This window comes from Crinia signifera, chromosome 5, assembly GCF_055691185.1.
Source record: "Crinia signifera chromosome 5, ASM5569118v1, whole genome shotgun sequence".
Taxonomy (NCBI): Eukaryota; Metazoa; Chordata; class Amphibia; order Anura; family Myobatrachidae; genus Crinia; species Crinia signifera.
The window spans coordinates 2647864-2673887 of NC_139221.1; the positions used below are offsets into that span (position 1 = coordinate 2647864).

At 52.0% G+C, this 26024-nt stretch overlaps 1 protein-coding gene across 11 annotated transcripts in view; it reads right to left on the minus strand.

The window, feature by feature from the left end:
- The window catches only part of LOC146079846 (uncharacterized), a 214461-nt gene that overhangs the window by 179721 nt on the left and 8716 nt on the right, over positions 1-26024 (minus strand). For 9 of the 11 annotated variants that reach the window (XM_083186495.1, XM_083186491.1, XM_083186499.1 and 6 more), the window contains exons 2-5: positions 23761-23887; positions 23564-23677; positions 21821-21910; positions 10982-11260 (exon numbers count right to left, since the gene is read on the minus strand). In XM_083186495.1, the coding sequence (XP_083042621.1) occupies positions 10982-11260; positions 21821-21910; positions 23564-23677; positions 23761-23887 (610 nt within the window). Of the gene's footprint in view, positions 1-10981; positions 11261-21820; positions 21911-23563; positions 23678-23760; positions 23888-26024 lie in introns of those variants that run through there. The other 2 variants (XM_083186496.1, XM_083186500.1) reach the window with 2 other exon arrangements.

Here is a 26024-nt window from a genome sequence, read left to right on the forward strand (position 1 = left end):
GCTCTGACGGAGCACCGCCCAAATCTGTCCTTACTGGTGGGAACGCTCTGACGGAGCACCGCCCAAATCTGTCTTTACTGGTGTGAACGCTCTGACGGAGCACCGCCCAAATCTGTCCTTACTGGTGGGATCGCTCTGACGGAGCACAGCCCAAATCTGTCCTTACTGGTGGGAACGCTCTGACGGAGCACCGCCCAAATCTGTCCTTACTGGTGGGAACGCTCTGACGGAGCACCGCCCACATCTGTCCTTACTGGTGGGAACGTTCTGACGGTGCACCGCCCACATCTGTCCTTACTGGTGGGAACGCTCTGACGGAGCACCGCCGAAATCTGTCCTTACTGGTGGGATCGCTCTGACGGTGCACCGCCCAAATCTGTCCTTACTGGTGGGAACGCTCTGACGGAGCACCGCCCAAATCTGTCCTTACTGGTGGGAACGCTCTGACGGAGCACCGCCCAAATCTGTCCTTACTGGTGGGAACGCTCTGACGGTGCACCGCCCACATCTGTCCTTACTGGCGGGAACGCTCTGACGGAGCACCGCTCACATCTGTCCTTACTGGCGGGAACGCTCTGACGGAGCACCGCCCACATCTGTCCTTACTGGTGGGAACGCTCTGACGGAGCACCGCCCACATCTGTCCTTACTGGCGGGAACGCTCTGACGGAGCACCGCCCAAATCTGTCCTTACTGGTGGGAACGCTCTGACGGAGCACAGGCCAAATCTGTCCTTACTGGTGGGAACGCTCTGACGGAGCACCGCCCAAATCTGTCCTTACTGGTGGGATCGCTCTGACGGAGCACAGGCCAAATCTGTCCTTACTGGTGGGAACGCTCTGACGGAGCACCGCCCAAATCTGTCCTTACTGGTGGGATCGCTCTGACGGAGCACCGCCCAAATCTGTCCTTACTGGTGGGATCGCTCTGACGGAGCACCGCCCAAATCTGTCCTTACTGGTGGGAACGCTCTGACGGAGCACCGCCCAAATCTGTCCTTACTGGTGGGAACGCTCTGACGGAGCACCGCCCAAATCTGTCCTTACTGGTGGGAACGCTCTGACGGAGCACCGCCCAAATCTGTCCTTATTGGTGGGATCGCTCTGACGGAGCACCGCCCACATCTGTCCTTACTGGTGGGATCGCTCTGACGGAGCACAGCCCAAATCTGTCCTTACTGGTGGGAACGCTCTGACGGAGCACAGCCCAAATCTGTCCTTACTGGTGGGAACGCTCTGACGGAGCACCGCCCAAATCTGTCCTTACTGGTGGGAACGCTCTGACGGAGCACCGTCCAAATCTGTCCTTACTGGTGGGATCGCTCTGACGGAGCACCGCCCAAATCTGTCCTTACTGGTGGGAACGCTCTGACGGAGCTCCGCCCAAATCTGTCCTTACTGGTGGGATCGCTCTGACGGAGCACCGCCTAAATCTGTCCTTACTGGTGGGATCGCTCTGACGGAGCACCGCCTAAATCTGTCCTTACTGGTGGGATCTCTCTGACGGTGCACCGCCCAAATCTGTCCTTACTGGTGGGATCGCTCTGACGGAGCACCGCCCAAATCTGTACTTACTGGTGGGAACGCTCTGACGGAGCACCGCCCAAATCTGTCCTTACTGGTGGGATCGCTCTGACGGAGCACCGCCCAAATCTGTCCTTACTGGTGGGATCTCTCTGACGGTGCACCGCCCAAATCTGTCCTTACTGGTGTGAACGCTCTGACGGAGCACCGCCCAAATCTGTCCTTACTGGTGGGAACGCTCTGACGGAGCACCGCCCAAATCTGTCCTTACTGGTGGGAACGCTCTGACGGAGCACCGCCCAAATCTGTCCTTACTGGTGGGAACGCTCTGACGGAGCACCGCCCAAATCTGTCCATACTGGTGGGAACGCTCTGACGGAGCACCGCCCAAATCTGTCCTTACTGGTGGGAACGCTCTGACGGAGCACCGCCCAAATCTGTCCTTACTGGTGGGAACGCTCTGACGGAGCACCGCCGAAATCTGTCCATACTGGTGGGAACGCTCTGACGGAGCACCGCCCAAATCTGTCCTTACTGGTGGGAACGCTCTGACGGAGCACCGCCCAAATCTGTCCTTACTGGTGGGAACGCTCTGACGGAGCACCGCCCAAATCTGTCCTTACTGGTGGGATCGCTCTGACGGAGCACCGCCCAAATCTGTCCTTACTGGTGGGAACGCTCTGACGGAGCACCGCCTAAATCTGTCCTTACTGGTGGGAACGATCTGACGGAGCACCGCCCAAATCTGTCCTTACTGGTGGGATCGCTCTGACGGAGCACCGCACAAATCTGTCCTTACTGGTGGGAACGCTCTGACGGAGCACCGCCCAAATCTGTCCTTACTGGTGGGAACGCTCTGACGGTGCACCGCCCAAATCTGTCCTTACTGGTGGGATCGCTCTGACGGAGCACCGCCCAGATCTGTCCTTACTGGTGGGAACGCTCTGACGGAGCACCGCCCAGATCTGTCCTTACTGGTGGGAACGCTCTGACGGAGCACCGCCTAAATCTGTCCTTACTGGTGGGAACGCTCTGACGGAGCACCGCCCAAATCTGTCCTTACTGGTGGGAACGCTCTGACGGAGCACCGCCCAAATCTGTCCTTACTGGTGGGATCGCTCTGACGGAGCACCGCCTAAATCTATCCTTACTGGTGGGATCTCTCTGACGGTGCACCGCCCAAATCTGTCCTTACTTGTGGGATCGCTCTGACGGAGCACCGCCCAAATCTGTACTTACTGGTGGGAACGCTCTGACGGAGCACCGCCCAAATCTGTCCTTACTGGTGGGATCGCTCTGACGGAGCACCGCCCAAATCTGTCCTTACTGGTGGGAACGCTCTGACGGAGCACCGCCCAAATCTGTCCTTACTGGTGGGAACGCTCTGACGGAGAACAGCCCAAATCTGTCCATACTGGTGGGAACGCTCTGACGGAGCACCGCCCAAATCTGTCCTTACTGGTGGGAACGCTCTGACGGAGCACCGCCGAAATCTGTCCTTACTGGTGGGAACGCTCTGACGGAGCACCGCCGAAATCTGTCCATACTGGTGGGAACGCTCTGACGGAGCACCGCCCAAATCTGTCCTTACTGGTGGGAACGCTCTGACGGAGCACCGCCCAAATCTGTCCTTACTGGTGGGAACGCTCTGACGGAGCACCGCCCAAATCTGTCCTTACTGGTGGGATCGCTCTGACGGAGCACCGCCCACATCTGTCCTTACTGGTTGGAGCGCTCTGACGGAGCACCGCCCAAATCTGTCCTTACTGGTGGGATCGCTCTGACGGAGCACCGCCCAAATCTGTCCTTACTGGTGGGATCGCTCTGACGGAGCACCGCCCAAATCTGTCCTTACTGGTGGGATCGCTCTGACAGGGCACCGCCCAAATCTGTCCTTACTGGTGGGATCGCTCTGACGGAGCACCGCCCAAATCTGTCCTTACTGGTGGGATCGCTCTGACGGAGCACCGCCCACATCTGTCCTTACTGGTGGGAACGCTCTGACGGAGCACCGCCCAAATCTGTCCTTACTGGTGGGAACGCTCTGACGGAGCACCGCCCAAATCTGTCCTTACTGGTGGGAACGCTCTGACGGAGCACCGCCCAAATCTGTCCTTACTGGTGGGAACGCTCTGACGGAGCACCGCCCAAATCTGTCCTTACTGGTGGGAACGCTCTGACGGAGCACCGCCCAAATCTGTCCTTACTGGTGGGAACGCTCTGACGGAGCACCGCCCAAATCTGTCCATACTGGTGGGAACGCTCTGACGGAGCACCGCCGAAATCTGTCCTTACTGGTGGGAACGCTCTGACGGAGCACCGCCCAAATCTGTCCTTACTGGTGGGAACGCTCTGACGGAGCACCGCCGAAATCTGTCCTTACTGGTGGGAACGCTGTGACGGAGCACCGCCCAAATCTGTCCTTACTGGTGGGAGCGCTCTGACGGAGCACCGCCCAAATCTGTCCTTACTGGTGGGAACGCTCTGACGGAGCACCGCCCAAATCTGTCCTTACTGGTGGGAGCGCTCTGACGGAGCACCGCCCACATCTGTCCTTACTGGTGGGAGCGCTCTGACGGAGCACCGCCCAAATCTGTCCTTACTGGTGGGAACGCTCTGACGGAGCACCGCCCAAATCTGTCCTTACTGGTGGGATCGCTCTGACTGAGCACCGCCCAAATCTGTCCTTACTGGTGGGAACGCTCTGACGGAGCACCGCCGAAATCTGTCCTTACTGGTGGGATCGCTCTGACGGAGCACCGCCGAAATCTGTCCTTACTGGTGGGAACGCTCTGACGGAGCACCGCCCAAATCTGTCCTTACTGGTGGGAGCGCTCTGACGGAGCACCGCCCAAATCTGTCCTTACTGGTGGGAACGCTCTGACGGAGCACCGCCCAAATCTGTCCTTACTGGTGGGAGCGCTCTGACGGAGCACCGCCCACATCTGTCCTTACTGGTGGGAGCGCTCTGACGGAGCACCGCCTAAATCTGTCCTTACTGGTGGGAACGCTCTGACGGAGCACCGCCCAAATCTGTCCTTACTGGTGGGATCGCTCTGACTGAGCACCGCCCAAATCTGTCCTTACTGGTGGGAACGCTCTGACGGAGCACCGCCAAAATCTGTCCTTACTGGTGGGATCACTCTGACGGAGCACCGCCCAAATCTGTCCTTACTGGTGGGATCGCTCTGACTGAGCACCGCCCAAATCTGTCCTTACTGGTGGGAACGCTCTGACGGAGCACCGCCCAAATCTGTCCTTACTGGTGGGATCTCTCTGACGGAGAACCGCCCAAATCTGTCCTTACTGGTGGGAACGCTCTGACGGAGCACCGCCCAAATCTGTCCTTACTGGTGGGAACACTCTGACGGAGCACCGACCAAAGCTGTCCTTACTGGTGGGATCTCTCTGACGGAGAACCACCCAAAGCTGTCCTTACTGGTTGGATCGCTCTGACGGAGCACCGCCCAACTCTGTCCTTACTGGTGGCAACGCTCTGACGGAGCACCGCCCAAATCTATCCTTACTGGTGGGAACGCTCTGACGGAGCACCGCCTAAATCTGTCCTTACTGGTGGGAACACTCTGACGGAGCACCGCCCAAATCTGTCCTTACTGGTGGGAACACTCTGACGGAGCACCGACCAAAGCTGTCCTTACTGGTGGGATTTCTCTGACGGAGAACCGCCCAAAGCTGTCCTTACTGGTTGGATCGCTCTGACGGAGCACCGCCCAACTCTGTCCTTACTGGTGGCAACGCTCTGACAGAGCACCGCCTAAATCTGTCCTTACTGGTGGGAACGCTCTGACGGAGCACCGCCCGAATCTGTCCTTACTGGTGGGAACGCTCTGACGGAGCAACGCCCAAATCTGTCCATACTGGTGGGAACGCTCTGACGGAGCACCGCCCAAATCTGTCCTTACTGGTGGGAACGCTCTGACGGAGCACCGCCCAAATCTGTCCTTACTGGTGGGAACGCTCTGACGGAGCAACGCCCAAATCTGTCCATACTGGTGGGAACGCTCTGACGGAGCACCGCCCAAATCTGTCCTTACTGGTGGGAACGCTCTGACGGAGCAACGCCCAAATCTGTCCATACTGGTGGGAACGCTCTGACGGAGCACTGCCCAAATCTGTCCTTACTGGTGGGAACGCTCTGACGGAGCACTGCCCAAATCTGTCCTTACTGGTGGGAACGCTCTGACTGAGCACCGCCCAAATCTGTCCTTACTGGTGGGAACGCTCTGACGGAGCACCGCCCAAATCTGTCCTTATTGGTGGGAACGCTCTGACGGAGCACCGCCCAAATCTGTATTTACTGGTGGGAACGCTCTGACGGAGCACCGCCCAAATCTGTCCTTACTGGTGGGATCGCTCTAAGGGAGCACCGCCCAAATCTGTCGTTACTGGTGGGAACGCTCTGACGAGCACCGCCCAAATCTGTCCTTACTGGTGGGAACGCTGTGATGGTGTACTGCCCAAATCTGTCCTTACTGGTGGGATCGCTCTGACGGAGCACCGCCCAAATCTGTCCTTACTGGTGGGAACGCTCTGACGGAGCACTGCCCAAATCTCTCCTTACTGGTGGGAACGCTCTGACGGAGCACCGCCTAAATCTATCCTTACTGGTGGGAACGCTCTGACGGAGCAACGCCCAAATCTGTCCTTACTGGTGGGATCGCTCTGACGGAGCACCGCCCAAATCTGTCCTTACTGGTGGGAACGTTCTGACGGTGCACTGCCCAAATCTGTCCTTACTGGTGGGAACGCTCTGACGGAGCACCGCCCAAATCTGTCCTTACTGGTGGGAACATTCTGACGGTGCACTGCCCAAATCTGTCCTTACTGGTGGGAACGCTCTGACGGAGCAACGCCCAAATCTGTCCATACTGGTGGGAACGCTCTGACGGAGCACTGCCCAAATCTGTCCTTACTGGTGGGAACGCTCTGACGGAGCACTGCCCAAATCTGTCCTTACTGGTGGGAACGCTCTGACTGAGCACCGCCCAAATCTGTCCTTACTGGTGGGAACGCTCTGACGGAGCACCGCCCAAATCTGTCCTTATTGGTGGGAACGCTCTGACGGAGCACCGCCCAAATCTGTATTTACTGGTGGGAACGCTCTGACGGAGCACCGCCCAAATCTGTCCTTACTGGTGGGATCGCTCTAAGGGAGCACCGCCCAAATCTGTCGTTACTGGTGGGAACGCTCTGACGGAGCACCGCCCAAATCTGTCCTTACTGGTGGGAACGCTGTGATGGTGTACTGCCCAAATCTGTCCTTACTGGTGGGATCGCTCTGACGGAGCACCGCCCAAATCTGTCCTTACTGGTGGGAACGCTCTGACGGAGCACTGCCCAAATCTCTCCTTACTGGTGGGAACGCTCTGACGGAGCACCGCCTAAATCTGTCCTTACTGGTGGGAACGCTCTGACGGAGCAACGCCCAAATCTGTCCTTACTGGTGGGATCGCTCTGACGGAGCACCGCCCAAATCTGTCCTTACTGGTGGGAACGTTCTGACGGTGCACTGCCCAATTCTGTCCTTACTGGTGGGAACGCTCCGACGGAGCACCGCCCAAATCTGTCCTTACTGGTGGGAACATTCGGACGGTGCACTGCCCAAATCTGTCCTTACTGGTGGGAACGCTCTGACGGTGCACCGCCCAAATCTGTCCTTACTGGTGGGATCGCTCTAACAGAGCACCGCCCAAATCTGTCCTTACTGGTGGGATCGCTCTGACGGTGCACCGCCCAAATCTGTCCTTACTGGTGGGATCGCTCTGACGGAGCACCGCCCAAATCTGTCCTTACTGGTGGGATCGCTCTGACGGAGCACCGCCCAAATATGTCCTTACTGGTGGGATCGCTCTAACGGAGCACCGCCCAAATCTGTCCTTACTGGTGGGATCGCTCTGACGGTGCACCGCCCAAATCTGTCCTTACTGGTGGGATCGCTCTGACGGAGCACCGCCCAAATCTGTCCTTACTGGTGGGATCGCTCTGACGGAGCACCGCCCAAATCTGTCCTTACTGGTGGGAACGCTCTGACGGAGCACCGCCCAAATCTGTCTTTACTGGTGGGAACGCTCTGACGGTGCACTGCCCAAATCTGTCCTTACTGGTGGGAACGCTCTGACGGAGCACCGCCCAGATCTGTCCTTACTGGTGGCAACGCTCTGACGGAGCTTCGCCCAAATCTGTCCTTACTGGTGGGAACGCTCTGACTGAGCACCGCCCAAATCTGTCCTTACTGGTGGGAACGCTCTGACGGTGCACCGCCCAAATCTGTCCTTACTGGTGGGAACGTTCTGACGGAGCACCGCCCAAATCTGTCCTTACTGGTGGGATCTCTCTGACGGAGAACCGCCCAAAGCTGTCCTTACTGGTGGGATCACTCTGACGGAGCACCGCCCAACTCTGTCCTTACTGGTGGCAACGCTCTGACGGAGCACCGCCCAAATCTGTCCTTACTGGTGGCAACGTTCTGACGGTGCACCGCCCAAATCTGTCCTTACTGGTGGGAACGCTCTGACGGAGCACAGCCCAAATCTGTCCTTACTGGTGGGAACGTTCTGACGGAGCACCGCCCAAATCTGTCCTTACTGGTGGGAACGCTCTGACTGAGCACCGCCCAAATCTGTCCTTACTGGTGGGAACGCTCTGACGGTGCACTGCCCAAATCTGTCCATACTGGTGGGAACGCTCTGACGGTGCACCGCCCACATCTGTCCTTACTGGTGGGATCGCTGACGGAGCACCGCCCAAATCTGTCCTTACTGGTGGGAACGCTCTGACGGAGCACCGCCCAAATCTGTCCTTACTGGTGGGAACGCTCTGACGGTGCACCGCCCAAATCTGTCCTTACTGGTGGGAACGCTCTGACGGTGCACCGCCCAAATCTGTCCTTACTGGTGGGAACGCTCTGACTGAGCACCGCCCAAATCTGTCCTTACTGGTGGGAACGCTCTGACTGAGCACCGCCCAAATCTGTCCTTACTGGTGGGAACGCTCTGACGGAGCACCGCCGAAATCTGTCCTTACTGGTGGGAACGCTCTGACGGTGCACCGCCCAAATCTGTCCTTACTGGTGGGAACGTTCTGACGGAGCACCGCCCAAATCTGTCCTTACTGGTGGGATCTCTCTGACGGAGAACCGCCCAAAGCTGTCCTTACTGGTGGGATCACTCTGGCGGAGCACCGCCCAACTCTGTCCTTACTGGTGGCAACGCTCTGACGGAGCACCGCCCAAATCTGTCCTTACTGGTGGGAACGTTCTGACGGTGCACCGCCCAAATCTGTCCTTACTGGTGGGAACGCTCTGACGGAGCACCGCCCAAATCTGTCCTTACTGGTGGGAACGTTCTGACGGTGCACCGCCCAAATCTGTCCTTACTGGTGGGAACGCTCTGACGGTGCACCGCCCAAATCTGTCCTTACTGGTGGGATCGCTCTAACGGAGCACCGCCCAAATCTGTCCTTACTGGTGGGATCGCTCTGACGGTGCACCGCCCAAATCTGTCCTTACTGGTGGGATCGCTCTGACGGAGCACCGCCCAAATCTGTCCTTACTGGTGGGAACGTTCTGACGGTGCACCGCCCAAATCTGTCCTTACTGGTGGGAACGCTCTGACGGAGCAACGCCTAAATCTGTCCATACTGGTGGGAACGCTCTGACGGAGCACTGCCCAAATCTGTCCTTACTGGTGGGAACGCTCTGACGGAGCACCGCCCAAATCTGTCCTTACTGGTGGGAACGCTCTGACGGAGCACCGCCCAAATCTGTCCATACTGGTGGGAACGCTCTGACGGTGCACAGCCCACATCTGTCCATACTGGTGGGAACGCTCTGACGGAGCACCGCCCAAATCTGTCCTTACTGGTGGGATCGCTCTGACGGAGCACCGCCCAAATCTGTCCATACTGGTGGGAACGCTCTGACGGTGCACCGCCCACATCTGTCCTTACTGGTGGGATCACTCTGACGGAGCACCGCCCAAATCTGTCCTTACTGGTGGGAACGCTCTGACGGAGCACCGCCCAAATCTGTCCATACTGGTGGGAACGCTCTGACGGTGCACCGCCCACATCTGTCCTTACTGGTGGGAACGCTCTGACGGAGCACCGCCCAAATCTGTCCTTACTGGTGGGATCGCTCTGACGGAGCACCGCCCAAATCTGTCCTTACTGGTGGGAACGCTCTGACTGAGCACCGCCCAAATCTGTCCTTACTGGTGGGAACGCTCTGACGGTGCACCGCCCAAATCTGTCCTTACTGGTGGGAACGCTCTGACGGAGCACCGCCCAAATCTATCCTTACTGGTGGGAACGCTCTGACGGAGCACCGCCCAAATCTGTCCTTACTGGTGGGAACGCTCTGACGGAGCACCGCCCAAATCTGTCCTTACTGGTGGGAACGCTCTGACGGAGCACCGCCCAAATCTGTCCTTACTGGTGGGAACGCTCTGACGGTGGACCGCCCAAATCTGTCCTTACTGGTGGGAACGCTCTGACGGAGCACAGCCCAAATCTGTCCTTACTGGTGGGAACGTTCTGACGGAGCACCGCCCAAATCTGTCCTTACTGGTGGGAACGCTCTGACTGAGCACAGCCCAAATCTGTCCTTACTGGTGGGAACGCTCTGACGGTGCACTGCCCAAATCTGTCCATACTGGTGGGAACGCTCTGACGGTGCACCGCCCACATCTGTCCTTACTGGTGGGATCGCTCTGACGGAGCACCGCCCAAATCTGTCCTTACTGGTGGGAACGCTCTGACGGAGCACCGCCCAAATCTGTCCTTACTGGTGGGAACGCTCTGACGGTGCACCGCCCAAATCTGTCCTTACTGGTGGGAACGCTCTGACGGTGCACCGCCCAAATCTGTCCTTACTGGTGGGAACGCTCTGACTGAGCACCGCCCAAATCTGTCCTTACTGGTGGGAACGCTCTGACTGAGCACCGCCCAAATCTGTCCTTACTGGTGGGAACGCTCTGACGGTGCACCGCCCAAATCTGTCCTTACTGGTGGGAACGCTCTGACGGTGCACCGCCCAAATCTGTCCTTACTGGTGGGAACGCTCTGACGGTGCGCCGCCCAAATCTGTCCTTACTGGTGGGATCGCTCTGACGGTGCACCGCCCAAATCTGTCCTTACTGGTGGGAACGCTCTGACGGTGCACCGCCCAAATCTGTCCTTACTGGTGGGATCGCTCTGACGGTGCACTGCCTAAAGCTATCCATATAGGTCGGAGTACAGAGCTGCAGAGCATTGCTCCGCCATCTATCACCTACAGTATTTGTGTAATAATATGTATCACATTCCCGGGAAGCCCTTACACTATGGCGCAGTACAGAGCTGCAGAGCATCACTCCTGAATATTTATAAGAGGCGGTGCATTGCCAGAGGGGTACACATATTACACCCCCGAACACTGGACCCAATGACCCCACAGTTACCAATGTGCAGCCGCATCCGGATCTCAGTCAGTCGCTCAGGATCCCGGTTGTTGAAGTCAGCCCATCGGTGCAGCAGTTGCCGGGGGGTGCGCAGGCAGCCAGACATGGGTTCCAGGCAGCGGGCGATGTCCATGAGGATGGATCGGCGCTGGTGGATGGAGATAGCGCCCGCCCTCTGTAAATTATCTGGCAGGTAATGATCCATCAGAGACACAAAGCGCTCCAGCTCCGCCCGGGAAAAGTTGGGCGATCTTCGCCCGCTGCGCTTCCTTCCGAGCCCTGAAAAATACAGTCCAGTCCTGAGTACTCCAGCGCATGGTCATTAGGGGCCAGGGATTATACATAGAGGCCAGGGATTATACTGAGGGAACAGGGGTTATACATAGTGGCCAGGGATTATACTGAGGGAACAGGGGTTATACATAGAGGCCAGGGATTATACATAGAGGCCAGGGGTTATACATAGAGGCCAGGGGTTATACATAGAGGCCAGGGGTTATACATAGAGGCCAGGGGTTATACATAGAGGCCAGGGATTATACATAGGGGCCAGGGATTATACATAGAGGCCAGGGATTATACATAGAGGCCAGGGATTATACATAGAGGCCAGGGGTTATACATAGAGGCCAGGGATTATACATAGAGGCCAGGGATAATACATAGAGGCCAGGGATTATACATAGAGGCCAGGGGTTATACATAGAGGCCAGGGATAATACATAGAGGCCAGGGACTATACTGAGGGGACAGAAGTTATACATAGAGGCCAGGGGTTATACTGAGGGAACAGGGGTTATACATAGAGGCCAGGGATTATACATAGAGGCCAGGGATAATACATAGAGGCCAGGGATAATACATAGTGGCCAGGGACTATACTGAGGGGACAGAAGTTATACATAGAGGCCAGGGATTATACATAGAGGCCAGGGATTATACATAGAGGCCATGGATTATACATAGAGGCCAGGGACTATACTGAGGGAACAGGGATTATACATAGAGGCCAGGGATTATACATAGAGGCCAGGGACTATACATAGAGGCCAGGGACTATACTGAGGGAACAGGGGTTATACATAGAGGCCAGGGGTTATACATAGAGGCCAGGGATTATACATAGAGGCCAGGGGTTATACTGAGGGAACAGGGGTTATACATAGAGGCCAGGGATTATACATAGAGGCCAGGGATTATACATAGAGGCCAGGGATAATACATAGAGGCCAGGGACTATACTGAGGGGACAGAAGTTATACATAGAGGCCAGGGATTATACATAGAGGCCAGGGATTATACATAGAGGCCATGGATTATACATAGAGCCCAGGGACTATACTGAGGGAACAGGGATTATACATAGAGGCCAGGGATTATACATAGAGGCCAGGGACTATACATAGAGGCCAGGGACTATACTGAGGGAACAGGGGTTATACATAGAGGCCAGGGGTTATACATAGAGGCCAGGGATTATACATAGAGGCCAGGGGTTATACTGAGGGAACAGGGGTTATACATAGAGGCCAGGGATTATACATAGAGGCCAGGGATTATACATAGAGGCCAGGGACTATACTGAGGGAACAGGGGTTATACATAGAGGCCAGGGAATATACATAGAGGCCAGGGATTATACATAGAGGACAGGGATTATACATAGAGGCCAGGGATAATACATAGAGGGCAGGGATTATTCTGAGGGAACAGGGGTTATACATAGAGGACAGGGGTTATACATAGAGGCCAGGGATTATTCTGAGGGAACAGGGGTTAAACATAGAGGCCAGGGATTATACTGAGGGAACAGGTGTTATACATAGAGGCCAGAGATTATATATAGAGGCCAGGGACTATACTGAGGGGACAGAAATTATACATAGGGGCCAGGGATTATACATAGAGGCCAGGGATTATACATAGAGGCCAGGGATTATTCTGAGGGAACAGGGGTTATACATAGAGGCCAGGGATTATACATAGAGGCCAGGGACTATACTGAGGGGACAGAAGTTATACATAGAGGCCAGGGATTATACATAGAGGCCAGGGATAATACATAGAGGCCAGGGACTATACTGAGGGGACAGAAGTTATACATAGAGGCCAGGGATTATACATAGAGGCCAGGGATTATACATAGAGGACAGGGATTATACATAGAGGCCAGGGATAATACATAGAGGGCAGGGATTATTCTGAGGGAACAGGGGTTATACATAGAGGACAGGGGTTATACATAGAGGCCAGGGATTATTCTGAGGGAACAGAAGTTATACATAGAGGCCAGGGATTATACATAGAGGCCAGGGATAATACATAGAGGCCAGGGATTATACATAGAGGCCAGGGATTATACATACAGGCCAGGGATTATACATACAGGCCAGGGATTATACATAGAGGCCAGGGGTTATACTGAGGGAACAGGGGTTATACATAGAGGCCAGGGATTATACATAGAGGCCAGGGATTATACATAGAGTCCAGGGATTATACATAGAGGCCAGGGATAATACATAGAGGCCAGGGACTATACTGAGGGAACAGGGGTTATACATAGAGGCCAGGGATTATACTGAGGGAACAGGGGTTATACATAGAGGCCACGGATTATACTGAGGGAACAGGGGTTATACATAGAGGCCAGAGATTATATATAGAGGCCAGGGACTATACTGAGGGGACAGAAATTATACATAGGGGCCAGGGATTATTCTGAGGGAACAGGGGTTATACATAGAGGACAGGGGTTATACATAGGGGCCAGGGATTATACATAGAGGCCAGGGATTATTCTGAGGGAACAGGGGTTATACATAGAGGCCAGGGATTATACATAGAGGCCAGGGACTATACTGAGGGGACAGAAGTTATACATAGAGGCCAGGGATTATACATAGAGGCCAGGGATAATACATAGAGGCCAGGGACTATACTGAGGGAATAGGGATTATACATAGAGGCCAGGGGTTATACATAGAGGCCAGGGGTTATACTGAGGGAACAGGGGTTATACATAAAGGCCAGGGATTATACATAGAGGCCAGGGATTATACATAGAGGCCAGGGATTATACATAGAGGCCAGGGATAATACATAGAGGCCAGGGACTATACTGAGGGGACAGAAATTATACATAGAGGCCAGGGATTATACATAGAGGCCAGGGATTATACATAGAGGCCAGGGGTTATACATAGAGGCCAGGGACTATACTGAGGGAACATAAATTATACAAAGAGGACAGGGATTATACATAGAGGGCAGGGATTATACATAGAGGCCAGGGATAATACATAGAGGCCAGGGATTATACATAGAGGCCAGGGATTATACATAGAGGCCAGGGATTATTCTGAGGGAACAGGGGTTATACATAGAGGCCAGGGATTATACTGAGGGAACAGGGGTTATACATAGAGGCCAGAGATTATATATAGAGGCCAGGGACTATACTGAGGGGACAGAAATTATACATAGGGGCCAGGGATTATTCTGAGGGAACAGGGGTTATACATAGAGGACAGGGATTATACATAGAGGCCAGGGACTATACTGAGGGGACAGAAGTTATACATAGAGGCCAGGGATTATACATAGAGGCCAGGGATTATACATAGAGTCCAGGGATTATACATAGAGGCCAGGGATAATACATAGAGGCCAGGGACTATACTGAGGGAACAGGGGTTATACATAGAGGCCAGGGATTATACTGAGGGAACAGGGGTTATACATAGAGGCCACGGATTATACTGAGGGAACAGGGGTTATACATAGAGGCCAGAGATTATATATAGAGGCCAGGGACTATACTGAGGGGACAGAAATTATACATAGGGGCCAGGGATTATTCTGAGGGAACAGGGGTTATACATAGAGGACAGGGGTTATACATAGGGGCCAGGGATTATACATAGAGGCCAGGGATTATTCTGAGGGAACAGGGGTTATACATAGAGGCCAGGGATTATACATAGAGGCCAGGGACTATACTGAGGGGACAGAAGTTATACATAGAGGCCAGGGATTATACATAGAGGCCAGGGATAATACATAGAGGCCAGGGACTATACTGAGGGAATAGGGATTATACATAGAGGCCAGGGGTTATACATAGAGGCCAGGGGTTATACTGAGGGAACAGGGGTTATACATAAAGGCCAGGGATTATACATAGAGGCCAGGGATTATACATAGAGGCCAGGGATTATACATAGAGGCCAGGGATTATACATAGAGGCCAGGGATAATACATAGAGGCCAGGGACTATACTGAGGGGACAGAAATTATACATAGAGGCCAGGGATTATACATAGAGGCCAGGGATTATACATAGAGGCCAGGGGTTATACATAGAGGCCAGGGACTATACTGAGGGAACATAAATTATACAAAGAGGACAGGGATTATACATAGAGGGCAGGGATTATACATAGAGGCCAGGGATAATACATAGAGGCCAGGGATTATACATAGAGGCCAGGGATTATACATAGAGGCCAGGGATTAATCTGAGGGAACAGGGGTTATACATTGAGGCCAGGGATTATTCTGAGGGAACAGGGGTTATACATAGAGGCCAGGGATTATACTGAGGGAACAGGGGTTATACATAGAGGCCAGAGATTATATATAGAGGCCAGGGACTATACTGAGGGGACAGAAATTATACATAGGGGCCAGGGATTATTCTGAGGGAACAGGGGTTATACATAGAGGACAGGGGTTATACATAGGGGCCAGGGATTATACATAGATGCCAGGGATTATACATAGGGGCCAGGGGTTATACATAGAGGCCAGGGGTTATACATAGGGGCCAGGGATTATACATAGAGGACAGGGATTATACATAGGGGCCAGGGATTATACATAGGGGCCAGGGATTATACATAGAGGCCAGGGGTTATACATAGAGGCCAGGGATTATACATAGAGGCAATTATACATAGAGGCCAGGGATTATACATAGAGGCCAGGGATTATACTGAGGGAACAGGGGTTATACATAGAGACCAGAGATTATATATAGAGGCCGGGGATTATACGGAGGGAACAGGGGTTATACTGAGGGAACAGGGGTTATACATAGAGGCCAGGGATTATTCTGAGGGAACAGGGGTTATACATAGAGGCCAGAGAATATACATAGAGGCCAGAGATTATAAATAGAGGCCAGGGATTATACTGAGGGAACAGGGGTTATACATAGAGGCCAGAGATTATATATAGAGCCCGGGGATTATACTGAGGGAACAGGGGTTATACTGAGGGAACAGGGGTTATACATAGAGGCCAGGGATTATATTGAGGGAACAGGGGTTATACATAGATGCCAGGGATTATACTTAGGGAACAGGGGTAATACATAGAGGACAGGGGTTATAGATAGAGGCCATGGATTATTCTGAGGGAACAGGGGTTATACATAGAGGCCAAGGGTTATACATAGAGGCCAGGGATTATTCTGAGGGAACAGGGGTTATACATAGAGGCCAGGGATTATACTGAGGGAACAGGGGTAATACATAGAGGACAGGGGTTATACATAGAGGCCAGGGATTATACTGAGGGAACAGGGGTAATACATAGAGGACAGGGGTTATACATAGAGGCCAGGGATTATACTGAGGGAACAGGGGTTATACATAGAGGCCAGGGGTTATATATAGAGGCCAGGGATTATATTGAGGGAACAGGGGTTATACATAGAGGCCAGGGATTATACTGAGGGAACAGGGGTTATACATAGAGGCCAGAGATTATATATAGAGGCCAGGGATTATACTGAGGGAACAGGGTTTATACATAGAGGCCAGGGATTATACTGAGGGAACAGGGGTAATACATAGAGGACAGGGGTTATACATAGAGGCCAGGGATTATACTGAGGGAACAGGGGTAATACATAGAGGACAGGGGTTATACATAGAGGCCAGGGATTATACTGATGGAACAGGGGTTATACATAGAGGCCAGGGGTTATATATAGAGGCCAGGGATTATATTGAGGGAACAGGGGTTATACATAGAGGCCAGGGATTATACTGAGGGAACAGGGGTAATACATAGAGGACAGGGGTTATACATAGAGGCCAGGGATTATTCTGAGGGAACAGAGGTTATACATAGAGGCCAGGGGTTATATATAGAGGGCAGGGATTATACTGAGGGAACAGGGATTATACATAGAGGCCAGGGATTATACTGAGGGTACAGGGATTATACATAGAGGCCAGGGATTATACATAGAGGCCAGGGGTTATACTGAGGGAACAGGGGTTATACATAGAGGCCAGGGGTTATACTGAGGGAACAGGGGTTATACAAAGAGGCCAGAGATTATGCGTACAGTAGGGGCCAGTGATTACACATAGGGGCCCAGTGATTACACAGAGGGACCAGGGGCCAGTGATTACACAGAGGGGCCAGGGGCCAGTGATTATGCATACAGTAGGGCCAGTGATTACACATAGGGGCCCAGTGATTACACAGAGGGACCAGGGGCCAGTGATTATGCGTAGAGTAGGGGCCAGTGAATGTGTACAGTAGGGGCTAGTGATTACACATAGGGGGCAGTGATTACACAGAGGGGCCAGTGATTACGCGTACAGTAGGGGCCAGTATTTACACAGAGGGGCCAGTGATTATGCGTACAGTAGGGCCAGTGATTACACAGAGGGACCAGGGATTACACAGAGGGGCCAGTGATTACGCGTACAGTAGGGGCCAGTAATTACACAGAGGGGCCAGTGATTACGCGTACAGTAGGGGCCAGTAATTACACAGAGGGGCCAGTGATTACGCGTACAGTAGGGGCCAGTAATTACACAGAGGGGCCAGTGATTACGCGTACAGTAGGGGCCAGTAATTACACAGAGGGGCCAGGGGCCAGTGATTATGCGTACAGTAGGGCCAGTGATTACACATAGGGGCCCAGTGATTACACAGAGGGACCAGGGGCCAGTGATTATGTGTAAATTAGGGCCCATGATTACTCAGGGGCCAGTGATTATGCATACAGAAGGGCCAGTGATTACACAGAGAGACCAGGGGCCAGGGATTACCCATAGGGGTCTGCGATTATGCGTACAGTAGGGGCCAGTAATGACACAGAGGGGCCAGGGGCCAGTGATTATGCGTACAGTAGGGGCCAGTGATTAAGCATACTGTAGGGGACAACGATTATGTGTACAGTAGGGGCCAGTGATTACACAGAGGGGCCAGGGGCCAGTGATTATGCGTATAGTAGGGGCCAGTAATTACACATAGGGGCCAGCGATTATGTGTACAGTAGGGGCCAGTGATTACACAGAGGGGCCAGGGGCCAGTGATTATGCGTATAGTAGGGGCCAGTAATTACACATAGGGGCCAGTGATTAAGCATACTGTAGGGGACAGCGATTATGTGTAAAGTAGGGGCCAGTGATTACACATAGGGGCCAGTGATTATGTGTAAATTAGGGCCCATGATTACTCAGGGGCCAGTGATTATGCATACAGAAGAGCCAGTGATTACACATAGGGGCCAGTGATTATGCATACAGAAGAGCCAGTGATTACACATAGGGGCCAGTGATTAAGCATACTGTAGCGGGGACAGCGATTATGTGTAAGGTAGGGGCCAGTAATTACACAGAGGGATTACACAGAGGGGCCAGTGATTATGTGTACAGTAGGGGCCAGTGATTACACAGAGGGACCAGGGGCCAGTGATTACACAGAGGGGCCAGGGGCCAGTGATTATGTGTAAATTAGGGCCCATGATTACTCAGGGGACAGTGATTATGCATACAGAAGGGCCAGTGATTACACATAGGGGCCTGTGATTACACAGAGAGACCAGGGGCCAGTAATTACACATAGGGGCCAGTGATTACACAGAGGGGCCAGCGATTATGCCTACAGTAGGGGCCACTGATTACACAGAGGGGCCAGTGATTATGCGTATAGTAGGGGCCAGTGATTACACAGAGGGACCAGTGATTATGCGTACAGTAGGGCCAGTGATTACACAGAGGGACCAGGGGCCAGTGATTACACAGAGGGACCAGTGATTATGCGTATAGTAGGGGCCAGTGATTACACAGAGGGGCCAGTGATGACACATAGGGTCCAGTGATTATGCGTATAGTAGTGGCCAGTGATTACACATAGGGGCCAGTGATTACACAGAGGGGCCAGTGATGACACATAGGGACCAGTGATTATGCGTACAGTAGGGGCCAGTAATTACACATAGGGGCCAGTGATTATGCGTATAGTAGGGGCCAGTAATTACACAGAGGGACCAGTGATTATGCGTATAGTAGGGGCCAGTAATTACACAGAGGGACTAGTGATTATGCGTATAGTAGGGGCCAGTGATTACACAGAGGGACCGGTGATTACACGTATAGTAGGGGCCAGTAATTACACAGAGGGGCCAGTGATTACACAGAGGGACCAGTGATTATGCGTATAGTAGGGGCCAGTAATTACACAGAGGGTCCAGTGATTATGCGTACAGTACGGGCCAGTAATTACACAGAGGGGCCAGTGATTACACAGAGGGACCAGTGATTATGCGTTTAGTAGGGGCCAGTGATTACACAGAGGGGCCAGTGATTATGCGTACAGTAGGGCCAGTGATTACACAGAGGGACCAGGGGCCAGTGATTACACAGAGGGACCAGTGATTATGCGTATAGTAGGGGCCAGTGATTACACAGAGGGGCCAGTGATGACACAGAGGGGCCAGTGATGACACATAGGGGCCAGTGATTATGCGTATAGTAGGGGCCAGTGATTACACAGAGGGGCCAGTGATGACACATAGGGGCCAGTGATTATGCGTATAGTAGGGGCCAGTGATTACACAGAGGGACCGGTGATTATGCGTATAGTAGTAGTAGTAGTAGTAGTACGTTTATTTATAAGGCGCCGCAAAGTGTCCGCAGCGCCGTACATAGCAAACAAAAAAACAAATGACAAGGTAACGTACAGGGTGTGTTGAAAAATACAGTATAAATAGGGGTATAGCTGGTAGAACTAAAATCAGCATCAGTTCAGAAGTAGGTGTCAAAATTGTCAAGGAGACTGAAGATGAAGTAGAGGAAGGGAAGAACAGGACAGGAGCACAGGTGAGGTAATGAGGTAGGGTGAGTACGTGAGGAAGGAGGGCCCTGCTCATAAGAGTTAACATACTAAAAATAGGTGGGTGGACGAACGAAATACAATAGGATAAGTAGGAACGGAGGGGAACAGAGGCAGGATAGGAGGATCAAAAGAGGTTAGGAGGAGGGATAGGCTAGTCGAAAAAAGTGGGTTTTGAGGGAGCGCTTGAAGGAGGTAAGGGAATCAGAAAGCCTGATGGGTGGCGGGAGGTTGTTCCAGTGCAGGGGGGGCAGCGCGAGAGAAGTCTTGGACACGGGAGTGGGAGGAGGTGATTAGGTGAGAGGTCAGTCGGCGGTCAGCGATGGAGCGAAGAGGACGGGAGGGAGTGTGGATAGAGATCAGTGAAGAGAGGTAAGGAGCGGTGGAGGAGGAGAGAGCCTTGTAGGTGGTGGTGAGGAGTTTAAAGAGAACTCGGAAAGGAATGGGGAGCCAGTGAAGAGATAAACAGAGGGGGGAGGCGGAGGTAGAGCGGCGGGAGAGGAAGATGAGCCTAGCCGCAGCGTTAAGAATGGATTGGAGAGTATTATAGTACATTAGATTCCCTTCTTGTTGTTTTTTTTTTTTTTTTTTTTTTTTTTATTTAGCATACATCATTAATTTTGGGTGTAGGGTATGTAATTATGTCCCGAGATATGAAGCCCGGTATAATATTAATTATGAACATAAAGTGAGAAGATATTTTCCTGTCATACCCGCTGTGTATACTCATCCATACATTCATATTTAATTTCCAGTTTCATACTAATTTCTCTTCACTCTTCTCAGTCGATTTATAGACAAGGGGGAGGGATGGCCTCAGAATGAAGCTATGTGTCTGGCTAGTTGAGCGATACAACACGAATATGCTGTAATAATCCTGTTTAGGCTAAGAATCGATACGGATGTCTGTTGTTCAAGATATTGGCTTATGTAATCTACAATGTTTGTACTATGTCCTTGTAAGTATGTATGTCTTTTTATCTTTTATATGGTGTATGTCTTTTTGCAAAACTGAAATAAAAAATTAAAAGAAAAAAAAAAAAAAAAAGAATGGATTGGAGAGGTGCGAGGCGGGTGAGAGGTAGCCCAGAGAGAAGGATGTTGCAGTAGTCAAGGCGGGAGATGACAAGAGAGTGAATGAGAATTTTGGTTGCTGGTCTGATGCGTGAGATGTTGCGTAGGTGAAAGCGGCAAGACTGTGAGAGAGCACGAATGTGGGGGGTGAAAGAGAGGGAGGAGTCAATGATGACACCGAGGCAGCGCGTTTGGTCGGTGGACGTGATCTCGGTTTCACCAATGCTGATGGAGATAGTGGGAGAAGAGGGGATGTTCGGGGGATGGAAGATTAGAAGTTCAGTTTTAGCCATGTTTAGTTTCAGGAAGCGTTGGGTCATCCAGGCTGAGATGGCCGTGAGGCATTCGGAGACCTTGGACAGGAGTGATGGGGATAAGTCGGGGGAGGAGAGATAGATTAGGGTATCATCAGCATAAAGGTGGTAATGAAAACCATAGGAGCTGATGAGGGGGCCCAGAGAGGTGGTGTAGAGGGAGGAGAGACCAGTATAGTAGGGGCCAGTGATTACACAGAGGGACCGGTGATTATGCGTATAGTAGGGGCCAGTGATTACACAGAGGGGCCAGTGATTACACAGAGGGGCCAGTGATGGGGCAGGAGGAACACTGCCGTGACTCACGTTTGCCATAGAGAGGTGCTCGTAGTTCTCTCTGGAGGAAGTCGGTCTCACACATCACCCACTTCTCCTCAGGGCTCCTATCACTGCAGTCTACAGAGGAGAAACATACGCACATGCCAAGAACATTGCTCACCAACAGAATATACACCTCCCCGCAGCTACTGTACAGTGTCCATGGGGTGGGATGGGTTCCTCTATACCCTGACCTGGTCCTGCCACAGCTATACAGAACTTCAGTCAATACTCAGCTACCCACCTGGTATGGGTGCACCAAGCGTTGACCCTTCCCCCACCCCCCAATTACGCTCTGCTCCGCACCCTTTCTGACTTCAGCGACCTGGCTTTTACATAATCGGAAATACCAATGTGAAAGGGGTATTCCAGGAGTATTCGGTCATATTAGCTGCTTTTTTTTTAATCTACCCTAAAACGTACACTTTCATCATTTCACTCCCCCCCCCCCCCCCCCCCCCCAACACACACACCTCCACCTGATCACATCCCTCACACTTCTCGTAGGGGTGGCCAAACCGGTCCTCGAGATCTACCAACGGTCCACATTTTCCACATCACCAACTGCTGCACAGCTGCAGTCAATACTAACTGCCACATTCCCCAGATCCCCTAGCTGGTGCACAGCTGCAGTCATTACTAACGGTCACATTCCCCAGATCACCTAACTGGTGCACAGCTGCAGTCATTACTAACGGTCACATTCCCCAGATCACCTAGCTGGTGCACAGCTGCAGTCATTACTTACGGTCACATTCCCAGATCACCTAGCTGGTGCACAGCTGTAGTCATTACTAACAGTTACATTCCCCAGATCACCTAGCTGGTGCACAGCTGCAGTCATTACTAACGGTCACATTCCCCAGATCACCTAGCTGGTGCACAGCTGCAGTCATTACTAACGGTCACATTCCCCCAGATCACCTAGCTGGTGCACAGCTGCAGTCATTACTAACTGCCACATTCCCCAGATCACCTAGCTGGTGCACAGCTGCAGTCATTACTAACTGCCACATTCCCCAGATCACCTAGCTGGTGCACAGCTGCAGTCATTACTAACGGTCACATTCCCCAGATCACCTAGCTGGTGCACAGCTGCAGTCATTACTAACTGCCACATTCCCCAGATCCCCTAGCTGGTGCACAGCTGCAGTCATTACTAACGGTCACATTCCCCAGATCCCCTAGCTGGTGCATAGCTGCAGTCAATACTAACTGTCACATTCCCCAGATCACCTAGCTGGTGCACAGCTGTAGTCATTACTAACTGTCACTTTCCCCAGGTCACCTAGCTGGTGCACAGCTGCAGTCATTACTAACTGACACATTCCCCAGATCACCTAGCTGGTGCACAGCTGCAGTCAATACTAACTGTCACATTCCCCAGATCACCTAGCTGGTGCACAGCTGTAGTCATTACTAACGGTCACATTCCCCAGATCACCTAGCTGGTGCACAGCTGCAGTCAATACTAACTGTTGTCACATTCCCCAGGTCACCTAGCTGGTGCACAGCTGCAGTCATTACTAACTGTCACATTCCCCAGGTCACCTAGCTGCTGCACAGCTGTAGTCATTACTAACTGCCACATTTTTAAACCTGCTGCAGTCATTCCTACTATAGATCCACAGGTTGCCTGGAAAACATGCACCGTTGGTAGATCTTGAGGACAGGTTTGGCCACCCTGCACTTCTGTGTATGACACAATTCAGTTACACAAGCCATACACACCTGTCATGCTGGACGTCTCAGAACACAACTCTTCCCACCTGGGATAGCCCATAACAAATGGTTCCTCTCCACGCTCAACCATCAGTAGGACCTCCGACTTCACCACAGGAAGCCCTGTGCAGTATGACAATACAATGATCATCTAGAACTCTGGGACAGATCAGTTCATACAGACAGACAGAGTGTTTTCATCTCACCCAAAGAACAGAGAGTCCGGTAATTGTCTGCCATGACGTCCTTGTACAAGTCCTTCTGCCATTGCTCCAAGCCCCCCCACTCCTCCTCTGTGAAATACACCGCCACGTCATCAAAGGTCACTGGGCCCTGAAACACAACACAATTACCTATCCCATTCCAGAAAGATGTTATTCACAAAGGGAATATTGCAGAACGACACCATTAAAGGAGGAAGCTACAAAAGACAATTGGAAGTTATCAGAAGCTCAAAAACATTACTCTGTATATAACATAACATCTACTGTCTTCTACTACCCGGTATATAATACACAGTAATGTCTAGCACCCTAGCAGAGGACAGTACCCGGTATATAATATACAGTAAGGTCTAGCACCCTAGTAGAGGACAGTACCCGGTATATAATATACAGTAAGGTCTAGCACCCTAGCAGAGGACAGTACCCGGTATATAATATACAGTAAGGTCTAGCACCCTAGCAGAGGACAGTACCCGGTATATAATATACAGTAAGGTCTAGCACCCTAGCAGAGGACAGTACCCGGTATATAATATACATAAGGTCTAGCACCCTAGCAGAGGACAGTACCCGATATATATTGTACAGTAAGGTCTAGCACCCTAGCAGAGGACAGTACCCGGTATATATTGTACAGTAAGGTCTAGCACCCTAGCAGAGGACAGTACCCGATATATATTGTACAGTAAGGTCTAGCACCCTAGCAGCGGACAGTACCCGGTATATATTGTACAGTAAGGTCTAGCACCCTAGCAGAGGACAGTACCCGGTATATATTATACAGTAAGGTCTAGCACCCTAGCAGAGGACAGTACCCGATATATAATATACAGTAAGGTCTAGCAGCCTGGCAGAGGACAGTACCCGGTATATATTATACAGTAAGGTCTAGCACCCTAGCAGAGGACAGTACCCGGTATATAATATACAGTAAGGTCTAGCACCCTAGCAGAGGACAGTACCCGGTATATAATATACAGTAAGGTCTAGCACCCTAGTAGAGGACAGTACCCGGTATATATTGTACAGTAAGGTCTAGCACCCTAGTAGAGGACAGTACCCGGTATATAATATACAGTAAGGTCTAGCACCCTAGCAGAGGACAGTACCCGGTATATATTGTACAGAAAGGTCTAGCACCCTAGCAGAGGACAGTACCCGGTATATAATATACAGTAAGGTCTAGCACCCTAGCAGAGGACAGTACCCAGTATATATTGTACAGAAAGGTCTAGCACCCTAGCAGAGGACAGTACCCGGTATATAATATACAGTAAGGTCTAGCACCCTAGTACAGGACAGTACCCGGTATATAATATACAGTAAGGTCTAGCACCCTAGCAGAGGACAGTACCCGATATATAATATACAGTAAGGTCTAGCACCCTAGCAGAGGAGAGTACCCGGTATATAATATACAGTAAGGTCTAGCAACCTAGCAGAGGACAGTACCCGTTATATAATATACAGTAAGGTCTAGCACCCTAGCAGAGGACAGTACCCGGTATATAATATACAGTAAGGTCTAGCACCCTAGCAGAGGACAGGACCCGATATATAATATACAGTAAGGTCTAGCACCCTAGCAGAGGACAGTACCCGGTATATAATATACAGTAAGGTCTAGCACCCTAGCAGAGGACAGTACCCGATATATAATATACAGTAAGGTCTAGCACCCTAGCAGAGGACAGTACCCGGTATATATTGTACAGTAAGGTCTAGCACCCTAGCAGAGGACAGTACCCGGTATATAATATACAGTAAGGTCTAGCACCCTAGCAGAGGACAGTACCGGTATATAATATACAGTAAGGTCTAGCACCCTAGCAGAGGACAGTACCCGGTATATAATATACAGTAAGGTCTAGCACCCTAGCAGAGGACAGTACCCGGTATATATTGTACAGTAAGGTCTAGCACCCTAGCAGAGGACAGTACCCGATATATAATATACAGTAAGGTCTAGCACCCTAGCAGAGGACAGTACCCGATATATAATATACAGTAAGGTCTAGCACCCTAGCAGAGGACAGTACCCGGTATATAATATACAGTAAGGTCTAGCACCCTAGTAGAGGACAGTACCCGGTATATAATATACAGTAAGGTCTAGCACACTAGCAGAGGACAGTACCCGGTATATAATATACAGTAAGGTCTAGCACCCTAGCAGAGGACAGTACCGGTATATAATATACAGTAAGGTCTAGCACCCTAGTAGAGGACAGTACCCGGTATATAAT